The 25880-nt window shown below is 55.3% G+C and overlaps 1 protein-coding gene across 1 annotated transcript; it reads left to right on the top strand.

The window, feature by feature from the left end:
• Nucleotides 1-282: 282 nt before the first annotated feature.
• LOC119090604 (uncharacterized) lies at nucleotides 283-11617 on the top strand. The gene is made up of 4 exons (XM_037213438.1): nucleotides 283-484; nucleotides 7639-7798; nucleotides 8454-8752; nucleotides 11263-11617. Exons 1-4 carry the CDS (start codon nucleotides 284-286, stop codon nucleotides 11323-11325), a joined length of 723 nt encoding a protein of 240 aa, XP_037069333.1. The 5' UTR covers nucleotide 283; the 3' UTR covers nucleotides 11326-11617.
• The last annotated feature ends 14263 nt before the right edge of the window (nucleotides 11618-25880 follow it).

Here is a 25880-nt window from a genome sequence, read left to right as displayed (position 1 = left end):
GGTGTGCTGATATAAGGGCGTGGGATTGCTCGCCATGACTTCAGTGTTGTGTGAGAACAACTCATGCAAATTGTAGCTGTTAGAATATAAGCATGTACGATTTCTCACACTGTTATCGGGGTTAGGTGCCCAGTACAGTGTCAGCTCGTCAGCTGAAGTCATTCACGCATGCAAGTCGAAGTACTGCCAAAGCACTGATCCAAATGGCGTATAGAGACAAATATTAACGCCGTCGTCTTCGCTTCCAGAAAATCTGCTGACTGGGGTGTCAATGTCTCGCATCATGAAGGATGTCCGTGAGGCGTTCGGGGCTGAAGCGGCAGCAGGCACCAGTTCCAGTCGTCCATATTGGCTCCAGCGGCGCGACCTCCACAACATGTGTCGGTCTGTCGGTATCACGGCAGCGGATGGCAGTGCAGTGAAGAACCGCAACGAAGTCATCAGCGTGCAGATGTTCGCGGAGGAGATACGATCATCGGATCAGGTTGGCAAATTGGCGAAGATTCACGTCATTGCACGTAGCTGGCATGTCGACAGCGGACATTTGAATTTCATTGATGATGATTGGGGTTTTAGGGCGCGTCGACTTCTAGGGTCATTTTGCGCCCATAACAGCTAAGTGTTTACCGTGGCGTATAAATGGCTGTGAATCCTACGCTTCTCAAAAATGAAAGCAGCTGTCCGGTGCCAAGCATGCGAGAATCGTCACCAATAAGGTCTGAAAAAGTAAGACCTGACGCATCTCATCCGAAGTAAAGTGCCCGCTCTTCTCTGAACTGTGGGCAGGAGTGAATAACGTGGCGAACCGTAAGTGACGCACCACAGCGAGGACATTTAGGGCGTTCTTCACCGCACAAAAGGTAGCTATGTGTTGCGTGCGTGTGGCCAATTCGTAACCTGCTGAGGGTTACTTCTTCGTGTCTCAGCTTACGTGAGCTTGAAGACCATAGACCCAGTTGTGGCTTGATCATCTTTAACTTGTTGTTTACAATGACGTCCCAGCAGCGTTGCCATTTCCCCTCCACAAAGGTCGCGATTGCAGGGTAAAAGTCCCTTGCCGGCAAGGGTAAAGAACGGGTGCAAGGTGCACGCGCTGCCCGTTTTGCGGCCGCGTCAGCACGCTCGTTACCTGCGATACCCACATGACTCGGTATCCAACATAAGACGACAGTTTTACCAGCAAGATCCAGCGCTGTCAGGCGAACTAAAATATCCTGTATAATGGGACAAGGTGGGTTATAGGTTGTCAGAGCCAACAGGCTGCTCAAAGAATCGGATAAGACCACGTGTGAGTTGCTCTCACCAACTTCGATGAAGCATAGGGCTTTACTGATTGCAACGAGCTCGGACGTGTAAACTGATGCGTGTTTCGGTAAAGAAAAGGACCGGGTGGCTTGGTCATTCACAAATGCAGCACCAACACCTACCTCCGTCTTCGACCCATCAGTATATGTGGCTTGAAAACCTATGTACGACCCGATGTGCTCCAGAGCCTTCGATCTCAGGTCGCATGGGATCGCTCCCTGTTTGCTTGTGCATGCAAGGGATACATCCACTTTTGGTGAGATTAGCTCCCATGGAGGCACTAACACGGGACGCGACCTCAGCACACCACGCAACCTTATGTCGCTTTCCCGGAACAGCTTCTTCATGTGGACACCAAATGGAATAGCGGACAGCCTTCCGCTACTTTGGAACTTGCTTTCCACATCACGTGAAAAGATTGCTCGGTGAGTCGGATGGTTGGGAAATTGAGCCAGCTTGCAAAAGTACCGCATGCCAAGCATTTCCCTTCTCAGTGCCAACGCCGGTTCATTAACTTCCACGGTAAGGCTAGCAACTGGCGACGTCCTGAATGCCCCCGTCACAACGCGTAATGCGGTATGGTGCACGGTGTCTAATAAACGTTTGCAGGAACTCGGCGCACGGTCATAAATAAAACAGCCATAGTCAAGTTTTGAACGTATAGCAGTAGCAGTGTTCTTCTGTCCGCTCCATAAGATGTTCGAGACACGTACTTCAATATGTTCAATGCTTTAAAACAGTTGTCACGTAGGGTTTTCAAATGTGACCCATACGATAAACGGTTATCAAACTGCAGACCCAAGAAGCGGGTACTGGGTTCGTTTGGGATGGTCTGGCCGTATAGCCTTAAAGCCATAGCGGGGCATTGACGACGTCGCCTGCAAAAGTGCATAGCAACTGTTTTCGAGGTCGAGAAACGTAGTCCGTTTATAACGCTCCATCTTTCCAGGCTGATCACAGCCAACTGCAAGCGACGTTCCAAAGAGGCAAAGTTTGACGAGGCATACCAGATGGCGACGTCATCCACGAAGAGAGAGCGGCTGACCGACTTTGGAAGGGAGTCACCAATATCGTTAATCATAACCGCGAACAGAGCGACGCTCAAAACGCTACCCTGGGGCACGCCATTGTCTTGTTGGTACCTATCCGAGAAGTGTGAGCCAACACGAACTCTGAAAGAACGATCGGTCATAAAGTTCGCTAGGAACGTGCCCATGGCTCCTCGAATGCCATAATGAAAGAGCTTTTTCAGGATGCCGTAACGCCACGTCGTATCATAAGCTTTTTCAACATCAAAAAACACAGCGCCAACATGTCGCTTTTCCCTAAAACTGGTGCGAATGTCTGTGTCGAGAGCTATAAGATGGTCAATGGTACTGCGATTTTTTCTGAATCCACATTGAGCAGCCGTAAAAACGTTGTACCGCTCCAAAAACCACGACAAACGCACATTTACCATACGTTCCATCAACTTACAAACGCATGGTGTCAGTGAGATAGGGCGATAGTCAGCAGGGTCAGCCCCACTCTTACCAGGCTTGAGCATAGGGACAATATGTGACTCACGCCACGACTCCGGAAAACCTCCATTCTCCCAGAGATTGTTGTACGTCGCTAAGAGGGCCTCAACTACTGAAGTGGGAAGTTGCTTAAGCATGGCGTTGTGAACTAGATCTGGACCCTCTGCCACATTGCGCAGCGATCCCATCGTGGAAATTAGTTCGGCCATTGTAAAAGGTCGGTTATACGACATCTGCTCCGTCGTGCTGAAGTCGACAGGGGATGCCTCGCAGCGGATCCGGTGACGCATAAACTGCGGGACGGCATTGCCGTTGCCACACCGTTCGGCGAATGCGCGGGCGATTTCATTTGCTACGTCAGCTGGGTGTATAATGTCACGTCCATTGATACGGAGCACAGGGTGTGGCACAGACGGGTGCTGTCCAGCAATGCGTTTGATCCGTGACCATATATTGGATACAGGTGTTTGGCAGTTTAGATGGCCGACGTACGATCGCCACGATGCCCGCTCAGCCTCTAGAATGGTACGTCTAGCAGCCGCTCGTGCTCGTCGAAATGCAATAAGATTCTCAGTAGTACTCCGACGGTCAAACTTTCTAAGGGCCCTCCTACGTGCACAGATTGCGTCCCGGCACCGCTGCGTCCACCACGGGACAGGAGGACGACGAGGGCAGCCCGACGTTCGCGGTAAGCACCCTTCTGCAGACCGCAAAATCAGCGATGTCAAATCCCCTACCGACGGGGGTTCATCCGCTGGCTGCATAGTAAGGAAATGCTCGATCCTTGCTTGAAACTCAGTCCAGTCGGCTTTTCTAAAATTCCAGCGCTGTGGCCGAGAACCAAGGAAAACGTCAGCCCGGTACTTGATCCAGATGGGGAAGTGGTCACTTCCCATTGGATCGTCTGACACCGACCAGTCAAAATGGGTGACCAGTTGTGGACTCAAAAGACTTAAGTCGATTGCTGATGCCTGTCCTGATGGGAGTGTAAAATGAGTACGAGTGCCCGTGTTTAAGAGGCACAACGATTCTTCATGTATGAGGGCTTCGCAGCGTTTCCCGCGAGTGTTTGTCTTGACACAACCCCACGCTGAATGGTGAGCGTTAAAATCACCTAAAATGAGGACAGGCGGCGGAAGCTGAGCTACCAGGTGTCTCAGATGAGCGGACGGAAACCCGGTCCCCGGAGGCAAGTAAGTTGAGCATATGGTAATCGTATGGCAGTTTAACAACACTTTGACTGCGATAGCTTGAAGCTCAGTATTCAAAGCCAGCCTTTGTGCACATACGCTGTGGCGCACGGCTAGGAGAACGCCACCGTGAGCAACAGGGACAGGTGGTAAATCTCGCCGCCAAACGGCATAACCCGAAAGACTAAAAACGCTGTCGGGTGCCAGTTTTGTCTCCTGGAGACATATCACCGCCGGACGCCGCTCGTTAATGCATACTTGGAGATCTTGGTAGCTTGTTCGGACGCCCCTACAGTTCCACTGTAAAACATTCGTCATGGAGCTAAGAGGTCAGGACGGTCGTTAGCTTCCTATCACTCCATGGCATCGACGCCTACCGGAGGACGGGGGCATGTGTTTGGGTTGTGAGTGTAAAACAGACCTACTTTTAAAAATACTCGGCTGCGCCGGCCACAGAAGACCCAGACGGTCCAGCTACGGGGTGCAGGGACCCACCAAGGTCTGATCCCACCGACGCCGGCCGGGTTCTGGGCCGAATACGTGGGCTGCCGTCTGTGGGCGAGATTGGCCAGGGGGGGCCACGCTTTTCCGGGCGCCCCACTCTAGACGGGGACGGCGCCGGCGAAGCCGTGACCTTAGATGGCGGCGCAGGAGGAGGGCCCATCGGTGGATTCCGAACCTCGGATCCACCAGGGGCCTCTACGCGTCGCCTGGGCGGTGGAACGATTTCCCCCGCGGGAGCACGTCCCTGATCCGCCCCCGGCAGCCGGCTAATCGCCTTCGTCCTCTCCTGCTCAACTAGACGCGCTCGCTTGGCTTCGCGGGCGCGCCTATCAGCTTCTTGACGCTCCATCGTCTCTGCTACACGTTCACATGCGCTGGTGAGGGGTGCCTGTGATGAGGAGACCGGTGGTTTCTCAGACGAAGGAATACCGGACGGCGCGCGAGGGCTGCGGCCACGCCGAACCGTCGTCCACCCGTCATTTGTTGGCGATCCAACTGGTGCCGAGGAGGCCGGCAGCACGGCGGCCACCGACTGCTCGGTTGGTGGGGAGAGGGCTTGCGGTGCTGGCTGTGAGTCCGGGGCGCGTGTTGAGGGTACAACTGATAGGCCAAACGATCTCAAAAGTTCCAGAAATTGAGCAGCCGTCATGTCCTCGATCACGTTGGTGTGCGGCAACGAAGCTTTCACTTTCGATGCGTACGATGTTTTTGGGTGGGTCTCGTCATAAAGTTCCCGAGCCTCACGGAATGATACGTTTTTAGAAGTTTTGATTGATATGATTTCCTTCTCCTTAGCGTAGGCTGGACATGCACGGTCGTAGGACATGTGCGGAACCTGGTCCCTGTCGCAGTTGACGCAGTGGGGTTTGTCAGAAGTACATTCTTCGCTCATGTGCTCGAGGGACGCACATTTGCCACACGCCGCGCGGTTCCGACAGTTGGGTTTCGTGTGACCAAATCGCTGGCACTGATAGCACCGCATGGGGTTAGGCAAAAATGGACGGACTTTTACGCGGACGTATCCCACACGTATCTCGGATGGTATGTCGGGGCGACTGAACGTGAGTATAAGGTTGTTCGTGGGCACTAACTCTCCTCCCCTTCTGACAAGAATCCGTCGAGCGGCGGTCACTCCAAACTCCGAGAGCTCCTCCACGATCTCTTCTTCGTCAACGTCACGCAGGTCAAAACAGTTCACCACGCCCCGGGACGAATTTTTCGTGTTATGTGGTGTCGCCGACATTGACACTGTTTTTTCCCGTTTGCCAGCCCCATCCCGAACACTGTACGAAAATTCAGTTGCTTTCATAGCCCGACTCGCCTCCAAGTCACTAGCAAATTCAACTTCTATTTTTCCATCTCGGAGCTTGTCACATCTTATAATTTTTCCAAATTTGTCGCACCCATTTCTTCTCTGAAACGGTGACAGGGACGCCAACCTAATCTCGTCACTTCCGAAGACGAGGATCCGTGGTCCGGGGATAACAGGTTCGCCTCTGCACCCTGGAGTTGTCGAGGTCCGCCCCCCTTTCGGAGGACGGGTGTTTTTAAAGGTAGAAGAAGCCATGCAAAAAGGGGGTTTGCATTTCGGCACCGGGGCTCCCCACCCACCACGGAGCCCAACTGGGGGACGGCCCAACACTCCCTAGGGAGGTGGTCACCGCCAGGGCTACCCCGGTGCTATACGGGGCGAACGACGCCTCCCACACAGCCAGGTGTAACCGGGGAGACCCCTCCCCGTCCTGACCGTGGTTCAGCGCCGCCGCCCCTTGACCCCTTAAGCCGCTGCGCGCGGCCAGGCGCCCCAAGCGGAGACCCGCAAGGGGCACCCAACCGCAACGCGAGCGACAAGCCGCTAGACCCGTGTGGGGCCCCACGGGCCCCCCACGCCCCCGGATATCCTGGCCAAAGTGGAGTGTTGAGGCGCGCCGCGACTGACCTGCACGACGCGCCCCTCAGCCATCAGGATCCGATCAACCCGGGGACGCGAGCGAGGGGGCACGGCGACCCCGATAAAACGAGGATTAGGAGTGGTGATAGGGCCGGATGCGGGAGTGCGGGTAATGTGGAGGGAGCGGGCGGGACAAGGAACAGGAGCTCACGTACCGGCAGGGTCGCTACGCCCTGAGACGAACAGCTTGCGCTGTCCACCAGTTACCAGAGCTGGGATCCGAAGGGGCGCTAGTTCCCTATACCGGCCGAAACCGGTGCCCCTACGGGGTTTGAATTTCATTAGGCCCGGGCCCGCGGAGTTAGGGTCATGGGTTCTGGAGCTTCGGGGTCATGGCTATGGACATGACAATGTTTCGATCAAAACCAGATCAAGATCCGATTAGGCGTGGCGCCTACATATTATCAGCTCATTTCCACTGCGCAGGGCACAACATTCGCAGCTCATTTATTCGTACGCAGTATTTAACAATAACCAGAACGCATTCGAAACATTTGTGTTCCCATGTGAGGTGTGGGTGGGCTTGTGAAGCTGGCTATGCGCAATTGAATGCAAACCGTCGGTGCACCAAAGTTGAGGCGTTCGTAATGATTGATAAGTCGGCAGTAGGAGGAGCAGAACCGTAAAGCCAACTTTGTGTTGTCTGCAAGTCACTCAGCAATATCAACACTGTTCCACGCACGGTGTTACTCAGCAATATCAACACTGTTCCACGCACGGTGTTAAATCAATATGCACCGAACACAGGCTTGTTTCGCCCCATGTTTTGACAAATGCGCAATCAACATACCAACGTTTTCGAAATCCTTCCATCGCAGTCGCTATGAACGTGTGCCAGTTTAAACTCCATTACTCTCTGAATGGAAATCGCCAAGTTCAGTCAATTTTACCGGAATATCACCTGTAAATGTTAAAGCGAACGTTAGGTCGCCTCGAAGCCCCCAAAAACACTCCTGGCAGGGGAGCAGCCCATTGCTTTGAAAACTCCTTCATATGGATTATCAACTGCACTTTTACTCCCTTGTATTTTAGTATCGTTTGCATGATGACATCACTGACGTCCGCTGTGATTTGGGTCGTCCTACGTCGCGCTGGGTAAGCTGCTGGTGGGTATACGTATTTGCTTCAAGCGTGGTCATCAAGTGGTATTCGCTCTTTATTATTTCAGCAGCACCTGTTGGCCTTCAAACTTCCAGGTGAAGCGGACAGCAACGGCGCAATCCGAGATGAAGACTTCGTGTTCGCGTTCTGCTCGTCATTTCAGCTGGCGAAGTTCGTACAGCACGGTGCAAAGGTTGTGTGCATGGATGGCACGCACGCCACCAGCGGTAATAATTTATTTGCCCTTCATTCGCTAATGGCGCATCCGTCATTCGTTCACTAATGCTTCGTACTTCCTTAATTTGCATAATGCTACTAATGTCTCCTGTAACTGAAGACGTTTGGATGGTGACAACTTCTCTCAATGCAATACACTTTATCTGATAGCTGAGACTACTTTCGTAACTGGCCATAGGCTACCAGGGGCGCAATATGCAGATATGACGGAATCAAATAGCAACGAGGCTTCAGAATGCAACAAAGCAATGGTATCGTCATTCGTTGGATGTGTGTAATGAAAGCAACGCTACACCTTGGCTGCGCGAACTGCTTTTCGTCCACCTTTACGCTAATTGTAAACGATGATGGATACCATGTGTCAGCAGTAGACCAGATCTCCGCGAGGCTGTTGGTTGAACGGAAAATGTAAACAGCATCCGTCAGAAAACATCCACTTTGTCAGGGACAACCCGCAAATGTATAGCGTACCAGTCTTTAGATGTAAGGGAGCGGTGTGCTATTGAGTCTTTTTTGTTTTATGTCATTTCTTCAAGTGTGCATAGCTATTTTGGTACACTGCAGCACGATGTACGCACGCTGTGTGCAATCTCCAAACATGTGTCACTGGGCGAGTTACAGTGTGCGTATTTTTCCACTCTACAGGTCACGATTTTCATCTCATAACGCTACTGGTGGTGACGGAGACGGGAGCCGGCATGCCAGTGGCCTGGCTCATCTCGAGCAGAGAGGACGAGCCTGCCATATCATCCATGCTGACTGGCCTGGTCCGCACCTGCGAGGAGCTGGAGCTGCCGTTTCCCACCGTCCGGTTTCTTATGACAGACAAGGCCATGGCCTTTTATAACGCCTGGCTGGCGAGCACCTGCCAGCATGACACCCAACACATCCTCTGCGCCTGGCACGTCCTGAAAGCATGGAAGGGCAAGCTGGCGATGGTAACCGTAAGTCGTTTTGTTCGCCACGCGAAATTTGGACTGTAATGCTTCAGGCACGCTATTCGTTCAGTGGGCACGGCCGTGACTCCACGAAGTATTTGTAAACCCCAGAGTTGGATTGTGTGATAGTCCGCCAGTCCATGTGGACCAGCATTGCCTTCATAACTTTTGCTTGGTGTTTCCTCAGTCAATATGTTGCTGCGGTGCCAGGTCGCCGATATCGAGACCTGTTTTCGGCCGGTGTACCTCACCTTTTCCATTTTTATCGAATGGGAAGGTGCAGCAACAGTGACACTGCAGCGTTCCTTAAGTGTTTGTCCAAATAGCTGTTAGTAGCTCAAATGGCCTATTCGTACATTTTTCTGGAAACGACATGGCCGTGTGGCCGTAAAATGTTACCAAAAGTGTAGCTGACCGTGGCTAGCGGGACTTCCCGTTCAGCTGAGGTGTTGCGGCGCTTCAAAGCGCTGACATCTCTGAAATGCCCGACCTCGTTCGGAGTAACCTGTAGTGCTAAATGGCAAGCTCCCTTTCTCGATTAACTATAAAAAAGCCTGTGGAGATCCGTCATGTGGAGAAAAGAAATCGTCATAGGTTGATGCGCAATCATACGTGCTTCACGGCATGAATAAGCGTGCTCAGTTCAGTCTGCGTGAATTGCATTTGTCCTAAGCACGTGGGTTCGAATCTCACCTTTGTCAATGCTCTACTAGCCAGAGACCGGTGTGCTTTTGGACAATCGCTATGTATGCGGACATAACTAGTGTTTTATCCACGGCGTTAGACATACATTTATAATGAGCACGTACACATCAATGAACTGGATCAATATTTATGAATGGATGATTTCTGCAACGTGTGCTGCGCAGACGGAAAATCGTACCGTACCGGTAACGGCCCTCCTCGGATGAAGAAAGTGGCATTTTTGGTGGGAAGATGTTGACCATGCTTACCATATTTAGGCTACGAGCGATCACATCTGCCCATTTCATGTCCGTCTCGTTTCGTGCACAGAAACTATTAACTTCCGCTCGCCATACAGCATTAGTTGTTATGTGTCCAGAGTTTTTATACGTGATATTGTCAAAACTTAAATTCTAACATTCTAATTCTAAGGTTGTGATATTGTCAAAACTCGACGTTTCAAGCTGTGCTTACCATGGTTTGTGACCCCATGATCGCTCGTGGTCGTCTCTGTTCACTAATCTGATCGAGCACCCGTAAGCACTGGTTTCAAGCTATGTGTGTAAAATATGGTAAGACTAGCAAAGCGACATGACCAGTAACCCCACCCCTATTCAGTTAAGATGGAAAACTTTCCATTGCCAATTTGTAACAAAAGCTTGAGAGCACAGGTTGAAATCAGATCTCGATCTTCACCAACCGGCATCACAGCATCATGTCAACGCGTAAAAGTATGGGCAGATGAGTACATCAGACGACGCGCTCGCAAATAACATGGAATCTGCCCGTTTTGTAGTTTTTAAAATTTGTGTGGCCTTCAGGCAACCAGGTCAGGTGGTATCTTGAAAATAGCCGCACATCGCTGGTGAAGGGGCTTCTAAAATTCGTTTAACGATTTAGGGATGTTATAAAGCATAAGGTGTATTGTGGATCACCGGGAGCAGAGCCAGTAGCTGACGGGAGGGCATCTGAGATTAACGTCGGTATGGTCTTCCCTGAATGCATTGATTTAGATTGTTTGACGTCGCCGAGACCAGAGAAAAAGGGCTTGCAAACAGTGCGGTGCATATGGACGCAGACATGTAACATAGCGCGAGCCATTGCCTGTCAGACACATTTAGAGGATACGGCCACTTCTAGGTTCAGTGCATTGATGTAGACTTCTAGAAGGGTTCCCGAAGGCGATTGGCTGCTTTCGCTTTCACTTACAGGCCTTCTATAACCTGGGCCACTCCACTGTGGAAAGGCGTCTTGCTCCTTGAAGAATACGACAAAAATCAGCGTCGTACTTCAGCGCCAACCGGCACCAGAACCCTATCTCACGGCTCGCCACAGCTCGCCGTGGGCAGGCACCCCGAAGTTGTTTCGTGCCCAGGAGTGATTTTGTGTTAAATGGCAAACATGTCGCTGGCGACGACGTTGCGTTTCATAAGCACATCCTACATGCTATCTTGAGCAACCGTAACCCAGACATGAGACTTGGCCAGCACTGTCCAGCTTACTGCTTTACTGTTCGACGGTTCTGCTTATCATCAAACGGCGTATAACCCAAAAGCAGGGTTTCACCTCACGATTCCTGATTTAAAATGTCAAAAGCTACGGCCATTCCTGGCTCAGGACTGGTGTATTGTGTGGTGTTTCAGACTGCACGAAATCGTTTCCGCTTTGGACAAACACAAATAATTTTGAAGCTAAAGGAAGACAAACTTACATGTTGTCCCATTGGCTTGGTCAGGTCCATGAAAGGTCATGCGATGCCCGATGATAGCAACCTGATATAGTTTTACGCGTGCTGCCAGATGCCACTTTCTCATTACTTTGTTGACTTTCAGAGGTACCAGCGTGTCTGCAAAGCAGTCTGGCCTGGAAAAGACGAGACTAACTCTGGTCCGTGATGCCCAAATGTCCCGTGGCATAATTTGCAAGCCCAAATCCGTCATTTTCCTGCTTCCCTTCCAAGCTCTGAGGCCTGTGTCCTTTCCAATCCGCATCCTCTAGGACCTGGTCGCTCGTCAAGAAGTTTATGATGCCCTCTGGGGTATCATGCACGAACCGGTGGAGGAGAAGGCGGTGACTGCTGCTCACGAGCTGGCCGACAGCCTGATGACGCACGCCAACACCCGGGCCTTCGGCGAATATCTCCGAAACACCTGGGTCGGCTGCACCCGGAAGCGGGCCCTGGGACTCCGGAGCGCAGAAGGCATCTCCACGAACATGCACGTGGAGGCCTTCCACCGGGTCTTGAAGTACCAATATCTCAACGGAAGGATCAGCAAGAGAGTTGACAAGTAAGTAGCTTTCAAACATGATGCAGTTTCCCTAGTGTCTGCACACGGCGCTCACAGTCCAAATGAGCGTCAAATATGAGTTCTTATGAAATAACGCCCCGTTTCGTCATAATACTGTTTAAGGCACGGGAACGACCAAGATTTTCACCAGGTTTGTATGCCTGCCAAATAGCTATATGTATATCTGGAGGCCAGCGAGACACTTGCTGTGGGCGTCATTGCCCTCGGCAACATCACTGCAACGCCAGAATGTCGCACGTCCCTAACACCTTAGGTTGTTGTTAGAAAAACTACTAGAGCCCTTCTGTAACACCAGGGACACATGGAAACCGCTTTTTACGGCACATCAACCAGCAGTTATATTCTTCCGTCACGGAATTGCAGTCGATTTGTGAACAGCTGGTACACATATTTCCTGCGATGCATTCCTATGTGCGCGTTTTCGTGCGTTGGTATACTCGCTTGCAACGTCTTGTATTAAAAAATATTCGCACACTTACCATACAACATTTACCATTCGATTCCACGCCCCTCATACAAGACCCGGCACCCTTTCTAAGCGGTGTATTGTGTCCAACTCTACCATTAAGCTACATATATTGTTTGCCATAATTCCAATTTCCATGTGTACTTAACATAACCTGGTAGAAAGCATGACACGTGCCATCCAAGAAACATCCATTCAGTCCAGTCATAGATCATACTTACCGGGATTACCATAGAGTGCTGTTCAAAGGTATTGATCACACGAGCACGAGTGATGAGTTGAGATGACACGAGATTAGATCAGTTAGAAAGGAATGACTATGATGAAAATCAGAACAGAAATATAAATGCTAGCTAGCTCTGAACAAATCAAATACGTTTCCGCCGCGTTTCTTTGATGAGAGCCGCCCACACTTGCGTCATTTGCCTCAGGGTTAGACCGCTGGCCGCTTTGTCCGATGGACAATAAAGAGAACAAAAATCGACAGAAGTCATAACAGCAGAAGGTGGCCGAGAAAATGAGGCAACGTCGTAGCATTACACTGCATTTCAGGTGTGTCGCAGCTCTTCTCAAGTTCGAAACCGGTCAGATGGTGAAGACGGCCGCAGGCAGCTGTGGCGAGCTCCAAGCCTGCACGGCGAGCAGATCGTCAAACGGCATGCCACGGCAGCGGCCCCAGTGGCTTCCGGCAAACCCAGTGCCGTATCCGTTCCGGGCAGTTTGCTGCCTACCTGGAAGGTCGCCAGCGGGGGCGCCACGCCGGACCACTCCGTGGAACTGGAACACCGCCGTTGCGCTGATCAGAACTGCGACCAGCGGTGCCAGGAGTGCGGCATCTGTTTGCACCAGTTCCGGTGTGACTGCGTCGACTGGATGGGACGGAAACCAGCGTGCAAACACATCCACTTGGTTTGCCTCCCAGTCACCGATGTGGCCGTTTAGGCATGGCAAGGCCCGAGGCCAAGGCCCGACATCATCCTTCCGAACACGTCATACGAGCCGCAGGAGACTAACGACCAACCAGTTCGTCTCCTCATACCAGCGCCTCGTTATGGCAAAGTACGCAGAGCAGTTAGCGCGCGTGCCCTCGACATCAGACGATGTTCTAAAACAAGTGCACACCAAGCCGCGGGAAGTGGACCAGCTGTTGGCGATCGGAGCTGCCCACGGCCAAGAAGACCTGCCGGCCGGCACGGACGGAGGCCAGGCATGGAACGCCAAGGTCAGTACGCAGCCCTCACATCCCGTCGTCAGAAGCGGCCAAGATCGCAGTCTGCGCAAGGTAAACCCGATGGTGCGACAGCTCCGGTCATCGTGGGCGCTCTGTGCGAAGGCGATGTTGGCGGGGAGCAAGCCCACTATATCCACGTGGATCACGCGTACCAGGCAGTCAGCGGGCGATAGATGTCAGCTGTTGGCGTGGGCTGGTGTTTGATATGTGTGTGTATGAAACTTCAGGTGTGGTAATACAACTGGGAGTGTACCCATAATTTCCAAGTGCATCAGAGTACCATGACACATTGTCATGGAAAGCTGTAGTGAAGTCATGCCAGAATACATATTTATGAAGAAACATAGCCATGTATCATGCAGAAATGGTCACAATAGCTCACTTATTGACAAGCCAGTTACATCAGTTGCTATCACCTAGCACAAGGTCACTCAGAGCCAGCATATAGCCAACATATCTTACATGCAATAATCTGCAGCTACTGACATGCCAACAGTCCTTCAGTCACTTACCATGCAATTTCAACTACCACAATGCATGTGTTAGTATACATCATGCTGTAGGCAAATACAAAAAGAGTCCAAAGGGTGGCCTTCAGTTTGCAATTTTGGTTGCCATTTTAAGCATAAGCAAAATAAAAGTTGCATGGGTGATATTACATAAAGTGACAAGTGAATAATCAGTCCTGTGCCATGACAACATGACAGACATTGATACTGATGGATAAGGAAATCACAATGCAGATACATCATTACACAGTGGGCCAGGGAAGTGAATGGTCAGAGGTAAGGACCTGACAGTTGGTCTGCATGGGTCCTTTAAGGAAGGGTGGAAAGTTTTACAGGAAGCTAGATGTAAGCAATTATCTCAGGACAGCATGTTTACATGTTACATGTTCTATCTTCCCCATCATAGATAGGTATTTAGGAGCAATGTGACATTGAAATGCATCAGAGAAACATGTTCAAACATCATCAGCAGAGCCAAACAAATCTTACCAAGGTGCAATAAATGTCAAAAATATTCTTCACACAAGTACAGCATACATATGATTCCACAAATCTTTGAAGAAGTAATTGGCATATGAAGTATTTGCAAATGTCACACAATGTGAGTACATCACTTGCATATGTCACATAATGCAAGTTATCTTATTCTGAAAATTCATGTTATTATGTGATATAAATTACTTGACAGCCCTAAGGTACAATAAACAACATTGGTTTTGGAATGCTGCCAGGACTATCTTAAGGAGGCAGAGGTCAGTGAACACACATCACAAAATTGCTTTGCTTTTTGAGAAGATCAGTCTATCACACAAATCAAAAGTGTGGTGTAGGGGGGGGGGGGGAGGGAGGGTATGTCACCCTTCTCAGGCTATTCACAGGCGCTGACAACACTTATGATCAACTACCTGCCATTTTTACTACTTGGAATATGAATCAGCTACTTTGCTATCTTTATGTTAAATATATGGCTGAAAAACAGATTAAACGCCAGTCTAGTATCACCAGCACCTAGCCAACCCAATTACGCAAACCGCTCATATATAGCGTATATGCATATTTCAGTTTCATTCCCCGTTGTCCTCTCATATCTCCATGCATTTGTTGTCTGATGTCTGCCAAGCGGACGTCGATTGTGCGCTAGGATTGAACCATTACCAAGACTTCCTTGTTTTACTAATATTTTTCACCTCTAAAAAGATTATTAAAGAGGCTAAAAATGCTCTTGAGTGGTGAGTCCATTTCAGGGCTTCAGCCGCACCCGTACGCGAGCGGCCGCCCTCAACGAGGAGTTTTACGGCCGGCAGCGCGCCCGCCGACCGCCGGCCGCTCGGGGCTCTGGCTCCGCCTCCCGGGCTAGTGGCTCCGCCTCCCGGGCCGGTGGCTCCGCCCCCGCGGCCGGCGGCCCTGCGATACGTGCTTGCGGCCGGGCGGCTCCGGCCGGCGAGCCCGCTGACGGCGACGCTGCTCCGGCGGCCGAGGATCACCGGCGCCCGTGGCACGCTCCGCGCCACGAGCCGGAGGAGGCCAGCCGGCTCCAGCGGCTGTACCGCGCCAACCGTGATCGCGCGGTACGCAGCATCCTCGCTGAGGAGTCGCCGCGGTGCGATGTGGCGTTCGCCGACCTGGCGGCCCACTTCGCCCCGGACGAAGTGCCGCCCTTCTCGTGGGACGAGCGTCCAACGTGCGTGCCCGACCTGCCGCCGGCGCCAGAGCACCCTCACCTGACGGCTCCCATCACCCACGGTGAGGTGGAGCTCCGTCTGCGCCGGGCTGCCAACACTGCCCCGGGAGATGACGGTCTGCGGTACGCAGCCTGGCGTGCCCTTGACCCCGGCTGCCTGCTCCTATGCGAGGCGTTTGAGCTGTGCCGCCGCGCCTGCCGGGTTCCGGAGGCGTGGAAGGCGTCGCAGACCGTCCTGCTCCACAAGGGCGGCGACCCGACCCTGGCGACCAGCTGGCGTCCCATCGCGTTGGCGAGGACGGTCGCCAAGCTCTACGCCGGCGTGTGGGCCGACCGCCTTGCCGCCTGGCGGAGGCTGGCGATGTGCTGTCGGCCAAGCAGAAAGGGTTCCGGTCGTTTGACGGCGTGCTCGAGCATAACTTCGTGCTGCAGTGCGCCGTCAACGACGCACGTCGGGCTGGTGGGGAGTGTCACATTGTCTTTGTTGACCTCACCAATGCTTTCGGTTCGGTGCCGCACGCCCTCCTCTGGGAGGCGCTGGCGCGGTTTGGGCTGTCGCCCGAGGCCCTCCGAGCCGTGCGTGACCTGTACGAAGGATCCTGCACCCAGTACAGGCACGCAGCGGGGCTGTCAGACCCCGGTGCAGACGCGGTGTGGCGTCCGGCAGGGCTGTCCCCTGAGCGGCCTACTGTTTAACATTGCCATGGAGCCGATGCTGCGCACGCTCGTTGTTGTTGTTGATTGGAGTTTTAGGGCGCGTCGACTACTGCGGTCATTTTGCGCCCATAACAGCCCAATGACTAGCTTCGGAGTGTGACTATGAAATGACTAGAAAGTACGTATTATTCAGAAATATAGACGGCTGAGTTGTACCAGGAGCGCGTCATTGATACGAAATTTTTGGCAGCCTAAAAACTTCCTACACGCGGTATCAACTATTCAGGTAGGCGTATATAAAGTGAAGAACTTAACATGCGATACAAACCTGAGGGTATGTTCGATATGTGGTGAGCTGTCACCTAGTAAATCGGAGAGCGCCAGGGACGGCGCCGCCGGGCCAAAGTACCTCAGACGCTCGACGCGTAGTGTGGGGCAGCATACGAGCACATGTTCCGCTGTGAGCGTGGTGTTGCAGTGGCGACATCGTGGTAGTTCGTCGTGACATAGTAAGTGTCGATGTGTAGCATAAGTATGGCCGATCCGCAAGCGACACAGGGTTACTTCCTCCCGTCTGGACTTTCGATAGGATGACTGCCATTCCTGAACAATCGGTTTAATGCTCTTCAGTTTGCTAGTGCCTATCACATCCCATGCGCTCTGCCATTCCTCGCGCAAAAAGGCAGAGATGGCCGAGCACAGGTCTGTAGCGGATATCGGAAACACTCTGCGACAGGGACGACGAGTAGCACGCTTTGCGGCGGAGTCAGCCAGCTCATTTCCCGCGATGCCAACGTGGCTCGGGATCCAGCGAAGTACTACGGTCTTGCCAGCCCGGTACAGAGAGTCGAGACGCAGTAAGATATCCTGTATAAGGGGATTTGCCGGATTAAAACACCTTAATGCCGAAAGGGCACTTAGGGAATCCGATAAAATCACGTGCAGACTGTCTTCGCCCACCTCTATAAAACAAAGCGCCTTAATGATGGCCACAAGCTCTGCAGTATACACGGACGCATGGACTGGCAGTGTAAATGATCGCGTATCGGGTCCACACACAAAAGCGGAACCAACACCCGTATCCGTTTTCGAGCCGTCTGTATACGTCACTGTGAACCCCTGATATGTTTCGATATGCTTCAGAGCTGTTGATCTGGCAAAGTACGGAATCATATTTTGTTTCCGAACCTCCGACAATGAGACGTCGACAGTTGGCGATACCATCACCCACGGAGCGGTCGGCAGGCTACGTGGGCGTGCCACACCCCGAAAACTTAAGCCGCTCTCATGAAGAACATTACGAACACGCACACAGAAAGGCGCCACACGTGTTGCTTGTCCGGACTGAAAAACATGGGATGTATGGCGTGAGAACACGGCGTCATGTGTTGGGTGGTTCGGGAATTGCGCGAGCTTACAAGCGTACCGCATTCCCAACAACTGTCTTCGGGTAGCCAGCGAAGGTTCGTTGGCTTCCACAAGCAAGCTAGCTGTCGGAGACGTACGAAATGCACCAGTAATGATTCTCAACGCAGCATGATGGACCGCATTCAAGATGCGTTTTACGGACTCAGAGGCGCCATCATATACAACACACGCATAGTCCAGCTTGGAGCGTATCAGTGAACGGTATAACAACAAAAGTGCTTTCCGATCTGCTCCGTACGATGTTCGTGCCACACATTTCAGTATGTTCAGTGTCTTAAAACACTTGTCACGCAGAGTGGTAAGATGCTCCCTGTAGGTCAAACGCTTATCTAAATGTAATCCCAAAAACCGTGCCGCCGTATTGCAGGGCATCGACTGTCCATAAAGCTTAAGCACCATGTCGGGACACTGACGCCGGCGTCGACAAAAGTGGACGGAAACTGTCTTCGAGGTGGAAAACCTTAACCCGTTGAGCATGCTCCATCTTTCCAAGCGAGCCACAGCCAACTGCAACTGACGCGACATGGACGCTGCTGTGGCAGAGCTGCACCAGATGGCGAGGTCGTCAACAAAAAGCGTGCGACCAATCGCCTGGGGAAGACTGTCCCCAACATCATTTATCATGACGGCAAACAACGCAACACTTAGTGCACTGCCCTGGGGTATGCCGTTCTCTTGTGTGTATCTTTTCGAGCATACGGAACCGACACGAACGCGGAAGAAACGGTCAGCAAGAAAGTTCGCAAGAAAGGTACCCATAGCTCCGCGTATGCCATACTGGAACAGCTTCCGTAAGATGCCACATCGTTAGGTGGTGTCACAAGCCCTTTCCATGTCGAAGAACACAGCTCCTACGTGTCGCCTTTCCTTAAAAGAAATGCGCACAGTTGAGTCCAAGGCTAAAAAACGATCCATGGTGCTACGGTTTTTCCTGCAACTATACTGGCGTTCGAGAAGACATTGTTGCCTTCTAAAAACCAAGACAATCGTGTCTAAACCATCCACTCCAGGAGTTTGCACATACACGAGGTCAGCGCAATTGGACGGTAATCAGATGGATTCTTCCCATTCTTGCCAGGTTTCAGCAACGGAACTATAAGCGACTCCCGCCAAGAAGTGGGGAACTCCCCCGTCTCCCACAACTGGTTGAATGCCACCAACATAGCTTGTGTCGCTGTTGGTGGAAGTCGCCGGAGCATATCATTATGAATTAAATCCGGGCCTTCCGCCACGCTGCGCAGAGAGCTAATAGCAGACATCAGTTCAAGCATTGTGAAAGGTTTGTTATATGAAAACTCTTCGGCTGTATGAAAGTATATTTGGGCTGCTTCGCAACGAGCACGATGGCGTATGAAATCAGGAGCGGCAGTTGTCCGCCCACAACGCTCCGCGAACGCACGAGCCATTTCGTTCGCCACCTTAGAGGGGTCCAGTATGTCCTGGCCATTCATATGAAGTACGGGGTGCCGCACTGAGGAGTGTTGGCCTGCTAAACGCTTCACCCGCGCCCAAACCACCGAAGTCGGCGTTTGGCAATTTAGCTGGCCCACATATAAACGCCAAGACGTACGCTTGGCTTCCAAGACAGTACGTCGGGCTGCCGCCTGAGCTCGTCGAAAAGCGATTAAGTTGTCCGTAGTGCTGTGTCGATCGAAGTCTCGCAGGGCTTTTTTACGCGCACGTATAGCATCGCGGCACTGGTCCGTCCACCACGGAACAGGGGGATGACGTGGGACACCAGATGTACGTGGAATGCTTTCTTGTGCCGATCGTAAGATTGTGGAGGTGAGTTCCTCTATCGATGCAGGCACATCCGCCGAAACGGAAGCCAACCTGGTTTCCACCCGTGCCTGAAATTCATCCCAGTCAGCCTTTCTAAGATTCCACCGTTGTGGCCTGGAACCGAGAGCTGCTCCGTTCTGGTAGCGCAACCAGATGGGGTAATGATCACTGCCAAAGGAGTCGTTGTCAACGGACCATGTCAGGTGTACCGCCAGTTGGGGGCTTGAAAAACTCAAGTCCAGCGCCGATGTCTGACCTGACGGCAGCGTCAAGTGAGTTCGAGTCCCGGTGTTTAAAAGACAGAGTGATTCATCACGTAAAAAAGTTTCGCAATGCCTGCCGCGGGTGTTGGTCTGGGCGCAGCCCCAAGATGTGTGGTGAACATTAGGGTCACCCAGCAATAGAAGAGGCGGGGGAAGCCCGGTCACCAGAAATCTCATTTCTGCCGTCGGAAATGGAATACCAGGAGGTAAGTACAGCGAGCAGACGGTTATTGCACGACGCCCGAAAAGTATCTTAGCTGCAACAGCTTGCAGGTCAGAGTGTAAGACGACGCGCTGGACAAAGACACTGTGGTGCACAGCCAAAAGAATTCCGCCATGTGCAATTGGATCAGCTGGCGTATCCCGACGCATTACGGTGTAGCTCGGGATACTAAAATGAGAACCAGGTGCCAGTTTGGTCTCCTGCAGGCAGGCGATGGCGGGACAGCGCTCATTCAGAATGACTCTGAGATCGTGTAGACTAGTTCTCACGCCCCTGCAGTTCCACTGTAAGATACTTGTCACAAAGCTAAGAGGTAAGGGTAGCCATTACACACCTAGCTCACCAGCACAGCGCGCAGAATATCACAGTCAATAAGCCTGCAAAGGGTGTACTAAAAAAGGGGTCAAAGTCACACTTTAAGACGCGACACGGTTCAAAAGAACTGGGCTGCGCCCGTTGCAGGACCGGACGCCTCGGTCTGGGAGGTACGGCTCGATTCCGCAGAGCGGTGCTCCACTCTGGGCCGAATCCTTGGGCTTCCTCCATCGGATGGAGACGGAGGACCGGCCGGGGGGCGCTTTGTGCCAGCGTGCCCAATCCTGGGTGGTGGAGGGGGAGGACCCATGGATGGGGCCCTGCCAGACGTCTGAGGACCAGCGGGAGGCTCAACTGGTTTTCTGGGCGATGGAGCACCGCTGCGAGGGACGGACTCCTTACCCGCCCCAGACGTACGGTTCGCCGCCTTTGCCCGTTCTTGTTCAGCCAGGCGTGCCCGCTTGGCATTGCGGGCGCGCCTGTCCGCCTCGTGCCGCTCCAAGGTTTCTATCGCCAGCCCACATGTGTTCGCTGATGGTGTCGGAGGTGACGAAGGCAGCGGAGCACACGAAGCGGAGGCGGACGAAGGTGGCGAGGAAACCGATGTGGAGGCCGGTGGAGCCCGCGGGCCACAGCCACGCCGGACCACCGTCCAACCCTCCTCTCCGGCAGGAGACGGCGGTGCCGTGGGAGTCGGCAACGCGGAGGGTGCCGACCGGCCAGGGGGCGAAGAGGCTGCCAGCACGGTCTCCTTCGACCGCTCCAGCGAGGGAGGGGGGGGGGGGGGCCAGGGCTGCCAGATTTGAGTCCAGCGCCTGGTTCGTCGACACAACCGAGAGACCAAACGACTTCAAGAGCGCTACAAACTGAGCGGCGGTCATTTGATCAGTGGAGGTCGGACGTGCGTTGAAGGTCTTAGCTTTTTCGGCGTACGATGTTCGTGGGTGGCTCTCCTCGTACAATGTTCTGGCCTCGCGAAAAGAGATGTTGCGTGTGGTTTTAAGGGATATAATTTCTTGTTCCTTCACGTACGCTGGGCACGTGCGGTCGTAAGTCGCGTGCGGAGCCTGGTCCTTGTCACAATTCACACAATGCACGCTCTCTGAGTCGCAAAGTTCCATTGCGTGTTCGGAGGAAGCGCATTTCCCACAGGCAGGCTTGTTGCGGCAGTACTGTTTGGCATGACCAAATCGCTGGCAGTTGAAACATCACATGGGGTTCGGGATGAAGAGGCGCACCTTGACACGTGCGTATCCCACACGTATCTCGGACGGTAAGTCAGGGCGACTGAACGTGAGTATGAGGTTGTTGGTGGGCACCAACTCTCCTCCCCTTCTGACGAGGATCCGTCGAACGGCGGTCACTCCAAACTCCGAGAGCTCCTCCACGATCTCTTCCTCGTCAACGTCACGTAGATCAAAACAGTTCACCACGCCCTTGGACGAATTTTTGGTGTTGTGTGGTGTCGCTGACATTGACACTGTATTTTTCAGTTTACCGGCCCCATCCCGAACACTGTACGAAAATTCAGTTGCTTGCACAGCCCGAGTCGCCTCCAGATCAATAGCAAATTCAACTTCTATTTTTCCATCCCGGAGCTTGTCACATCTTATAATTTTTCCAAATTTATCGCAGCCATTTCTTCTCTGAAACGGTGAGAGGGACGCCGACCTAACCTCTTCACTGTGGAAGACGAGGATCCGTGGTCCGGGGATAGCAGAGTCTTTTCTGCATCCTTGGGTTATCGTGGTCCGACCCCCTTTAGGAGGACGGGTGTTTTTTGAGGTAGAAGATGCCATGCAGAAAGGGTTTTTCTTTCGGCACCGGGGCTCCCCACCCACCTCGGAGCCCACCTGGGGGACGGCCTAACACTCCCTCGGGAGGTGGTCACCGCCAGGGCTACCCCGGCGCTATACGGGGCGAACGACGCCTCCCACACGGCCAGGTGTAACCGGAGAGACCTCTCCCCGTCCTGACCGTGGTTCAGCGCCGCCGCCCCTTGACCCCTTAAGCCGCTGCGCCCGGCCAGGCGCCCCAAGCGGAAACCCGCAAGGAGCACCCAACCGCAACGCGAGCGACAAGCCGCTAGACCCGTGCGGAGCCCCACGGGCCCCCCCACGTCCCCGGATATCCTGGCCAAAGTGGAGTGTTGGGACGCGCCGTGACTGACCCGCACGACGCGCCCCTCAGCCACCAGGATCCCATCAACCCGAGGGACGTGGGCGAGGGGGCACGGCGACCCCGATAAAACGAGGATGAGGAGTGGTGATAGGGCCGGATGCGGGAGTGCGGGTAATGTGGAGGGAGCGGGCCGGACAATGAGCAGGAGCTCACGTACTGGCAAGGTCGCTACGCCCTGAGAGGAACAGCTTGCGCTGTCCACCCGTTACCGGAGCTGGGACCCGAGGGGGCGCTAGTCCCCTACACCGACCGAAGCCGGTGCCCCTGCGGGGGTCGCGGCGCCGGTGATCGGCGCTGTCGGCGCCGTGGCTATGCCAAGGAGACCCTGCCGCACGTGCTCAACCACTGCCGGCCCCACAGCGCGGCACTGCAGCGGCGCCACAACGCCATCCTGGCGCGCCTGGAGAAGGCCGTGCCCCGGTTTGCCGGCACCGACGTGCGGGTGAACCGCCGTGTGCTCGGCACCGAGTCAGCCCTTCGGCCTGACCTGGTGGTCACCCGTGGCGCCCACGTATCTCTTGTGGACGTCACAGTCTCGTTTGAGAACCGGCTGACTGCCCTGCGCACCGCCGGCGACGAGAAGGTGGCCAAGTACGAGGGCCTGTGGCCGAGCTCCGACGCCAGGGCAAGCATGCCTCCGTGCATGCCCTGGTGATTGGCTCGCTCGGCACCTGGTACCGCAGCAACGAGGAGACGCTGCGCCACTTGCGCGTCAGCCGGGTGTACGCCCGGCTGATGCGCAAGCTCATGGTGAGTGACACCCTGCGGTGGTCCCGGGACGTGTACGTGGAGCACGTCACCGGAGTCCGCCAATACGAGTGATCAGTGGCCACCGCCCGTGGCCGCTGTGACGTCAGGGTGTCCGCCTCCACCTCCTCCACCATCGCAGCGTCTCCCTTAGCGGCGTCCGTCCTCCGCTACGGGGCGTCGTGAGTCGCCCTCCGCCTGGCCGGCTGCTTCGCCGCCGTGTCGCCGCAGCCACCAATGGGCCGCCGGCCGGCCTGCTGCCCCTCCCTTCCCCCAGTGCTCTATTTGAACAGTGCATTAGTGTCATCACTGTATCGCGAAATGTTCCCCCTCCCCCCCCCCCTCAGTGTTATATGCCCACTGTGTGGACACCATTGATTTCTATTTGATCCGTGTATTAGTGCAATCAAATGATAATCACCACGAGATGTTCCCCATTACTCCCCTCCCCCTTGTTGTTGCGTGCGTGTTGTACTTATTACTATCTGCTCTGTGTATTAGTGAAATCCAATGAATCAACACGGAATGTTCCCCCACCCCACCCCTGGACCGTGTGTGTAGCCCCCCACCCCTCCCCTCCGCAGGCCGGCCGGCTGTGGGTTTCCCCTCCCCCGCCCGCGTCCCGCGGCCTCAGCGGACCTCCTCCGCCCAGCGGGACAGCCGGTCGGCCCACAGGCCGGCGTACACTTTGGCGATCGTGTTCATTAGGGCGATGGGGCGCCAGTTCGAGGGCTCGCGCACGTCCCCGCCCTTATGAAGGAGGATCGTGCTGCTCTCCTTCCACGCAGCCGGTGCCCGCCTGTGCCGCGCGCACAGGTTGAATGCGCGCGTCAGCAGGAGGGCACCCGGGTCGAGGGCCCGCCACGCAACATAGCGCAGGCCGTCAGCGCCAGGCGCTGTGCTGGCGGCGGACATACGGCGCCACACCTCGTCTGCCTCGAAGTACCGGAAGAGCTCGGCTGTGGGCAGAGCTTCCACCGGCTCCTCGACACATTCGGGGTGGGCCTCCCACTCGAACGGGTCGGCAGCGCGGTTGGGGGGCGCAAAATGCTCCCGAATGACGGCGGGCTGAAGTGGGCACGACGGACTCTCCTCCGCCAAGACATCACGCATCGCCTTGCCGCGGTTGGCGCGGTAGAGGCGCTGGAGCCGACTCGCCTCGGTCGGCTCGTGTAGGGGCGGCAGGTACGTCGTGCGGCGGTCTGGCTGTTGGGCTGGTGGAGGGCCCGGGCCGCCGTTCTGGGGGGGAGGGGGATCGCCCGCCGCTGGACGGTCCGGTCGGCCGCGGGAGGGGGAGGGGGCGCACCGCCAGCTGTGTCCGGGCGGCCGTTGAGAGGTGGAACGACTGCCGGCCGCCCGGGCGGGCCCGTGTGGGGCGGCGGCACCGGGCTGTCCCCGGCGCCGCGCGGTGGCCTGGCCTCGTCGCTGGTGGTACGCCTCATTGCGACGAGAGGCGTCGGCCACCATAGGAGGAGCTGGAGGAGCGCCTCGCACGGTTCCCAGTCGTCTTCGGGTTCGTCGAGGAGCCGAAGCAGGCGGGGTATGAACTCCGCCTGCAGCTCGGTGAGCTCGGGTTCCGGCGTTGGTGCGTCCCGCGGCCGATCGGCTTGCCCGCCCGGTCCTGGCGCTGGCTCGTCCCGGGGGCCACCGCCTCCACCCCTGCCCCCGCCACCACCACCGCGGCCACCACCTCGGCCCGGCCGGCCCGCCCCACGCCGCGCGCCGCGACCCCCGCCCCGCGCGGGCCGTCCGTCACCTGCACCTCGCTCGAGACGGCGGGGCGCCGGTGCGGGGGTCGGCGCGCGCGGACGGGATAGCCGCGGCGGGGGTGGCGGGGACGGCACCCACCGGGCCGGCGGCACCGGCCGCAGCAGGGGGGCGCCGGGCGATGGGCGGGGTTGCGGGGGCCGGCGGCATTGTCCCGGTCGGGCCGGCGGCGGTCTCCGGGCACAGGTCGGTGGGGGTCCGCCGGAAGCGGGGCCGGGCGTCGGGTGACGGGGAGGGCGACCTGCGTGGGTGGTGGGTGGTGGGTGGGTGGGAGGGCCCAGGGGTGCCCGGGGCCACAGTGGGGTCGCTATCCCGGGGGTCGACGGTGCGCCTCGGACGGCCGCCAACGGTCGCCGCGGCGCACGTGGCCGGCGGCCGGCCCCCTCGCCTGCCTGGCGGGCGGGCCGGCCGCTGATTAATGGCCGCCTGGGGGAGGGGGCCGGGTCGGATGGCCGGGCCGGGCGTCCCACGCCGCTCCCGTCCGACGGCGCAACGGCCGCCGGATGGCGGCGGGGCGCCGGTCGGCTCGGGTCCGGTCGGCCTGGCGCCGGGTGGGGGATGGAGCGGGGTAGATGCGTCGCCCGACGATGAGTCAGGCGACGTCGAGCCGCCGTCACGGAGAAGTCGGCGGAGTCGGGGAAGGGGAGGGGTGGCAGGCCGGCCGGCGGCCCATTGGTGGCTGCGGCGACACGGCGGCACAGCAGCCGGCCAGGCGGGGGGCAACCCGCCACGCCACGAGGCGGAGAACGACGCCGATGAGGAGAACGCTGAGGGGATGGAGGCGGTGAAGGCGGGCACCCTGACGTCACAGCGGCCACGGGCGGTGGCCACTGATCACTCGTATTGGCGGACTCCGGTGACGTGCTCCACGTACACGTCCCGGGACCACCG

This window comes from Pollicipes pollicipes, unplaced genomic scaffold (genome assembly GCF_011947565.3).
Source record: "Pollicipes pollicipes isolate AB1234 unplaced genomic scaffold, Ppol_2.1 Scaffold_3087;HRSCAF=3621_pilon_pilon_pilon, whole genome shotgun sequence".
Classification (NCBI taxonomy): domain Eukaryota; kingdom Metazoa; phylum Arthropoda; class Thecostraca; order Pollicipedomorpha; family Pollicipedidae; genus Pollicipes; species Pollicipes pollicipes.
This window is presented reverse-complemented; position numbering and strand designations above follow the sequence as displayed.

What these genes read in the sequence shown, in the direction of transcription:
- LOC119090604 (XM_037213438.1), top strand. Translation starts at nt 284, where the DNA reads ATGAAGGATGTCCGTGAGGCGTTCGGGGCTGAAGCGGCAGCAGGCACC. An exon ending in AGATACGATCATCGGATCAG is followed by an intron (nt 485 to 7,638) that starts GTTGGCAAATTG and finishes TTATTATTTCAG; the next exon opens with CAGCACCTGTTGGCCTTCAA. An exon ending in TGGCACGCACGCCACCAGCG is followed by an intron (nt 7,799 to 8,453) that starts GTAATAATTTAT and finishes TCCACTCTACAG; the next exon opens with GTCACGATTTTCATCTCATA.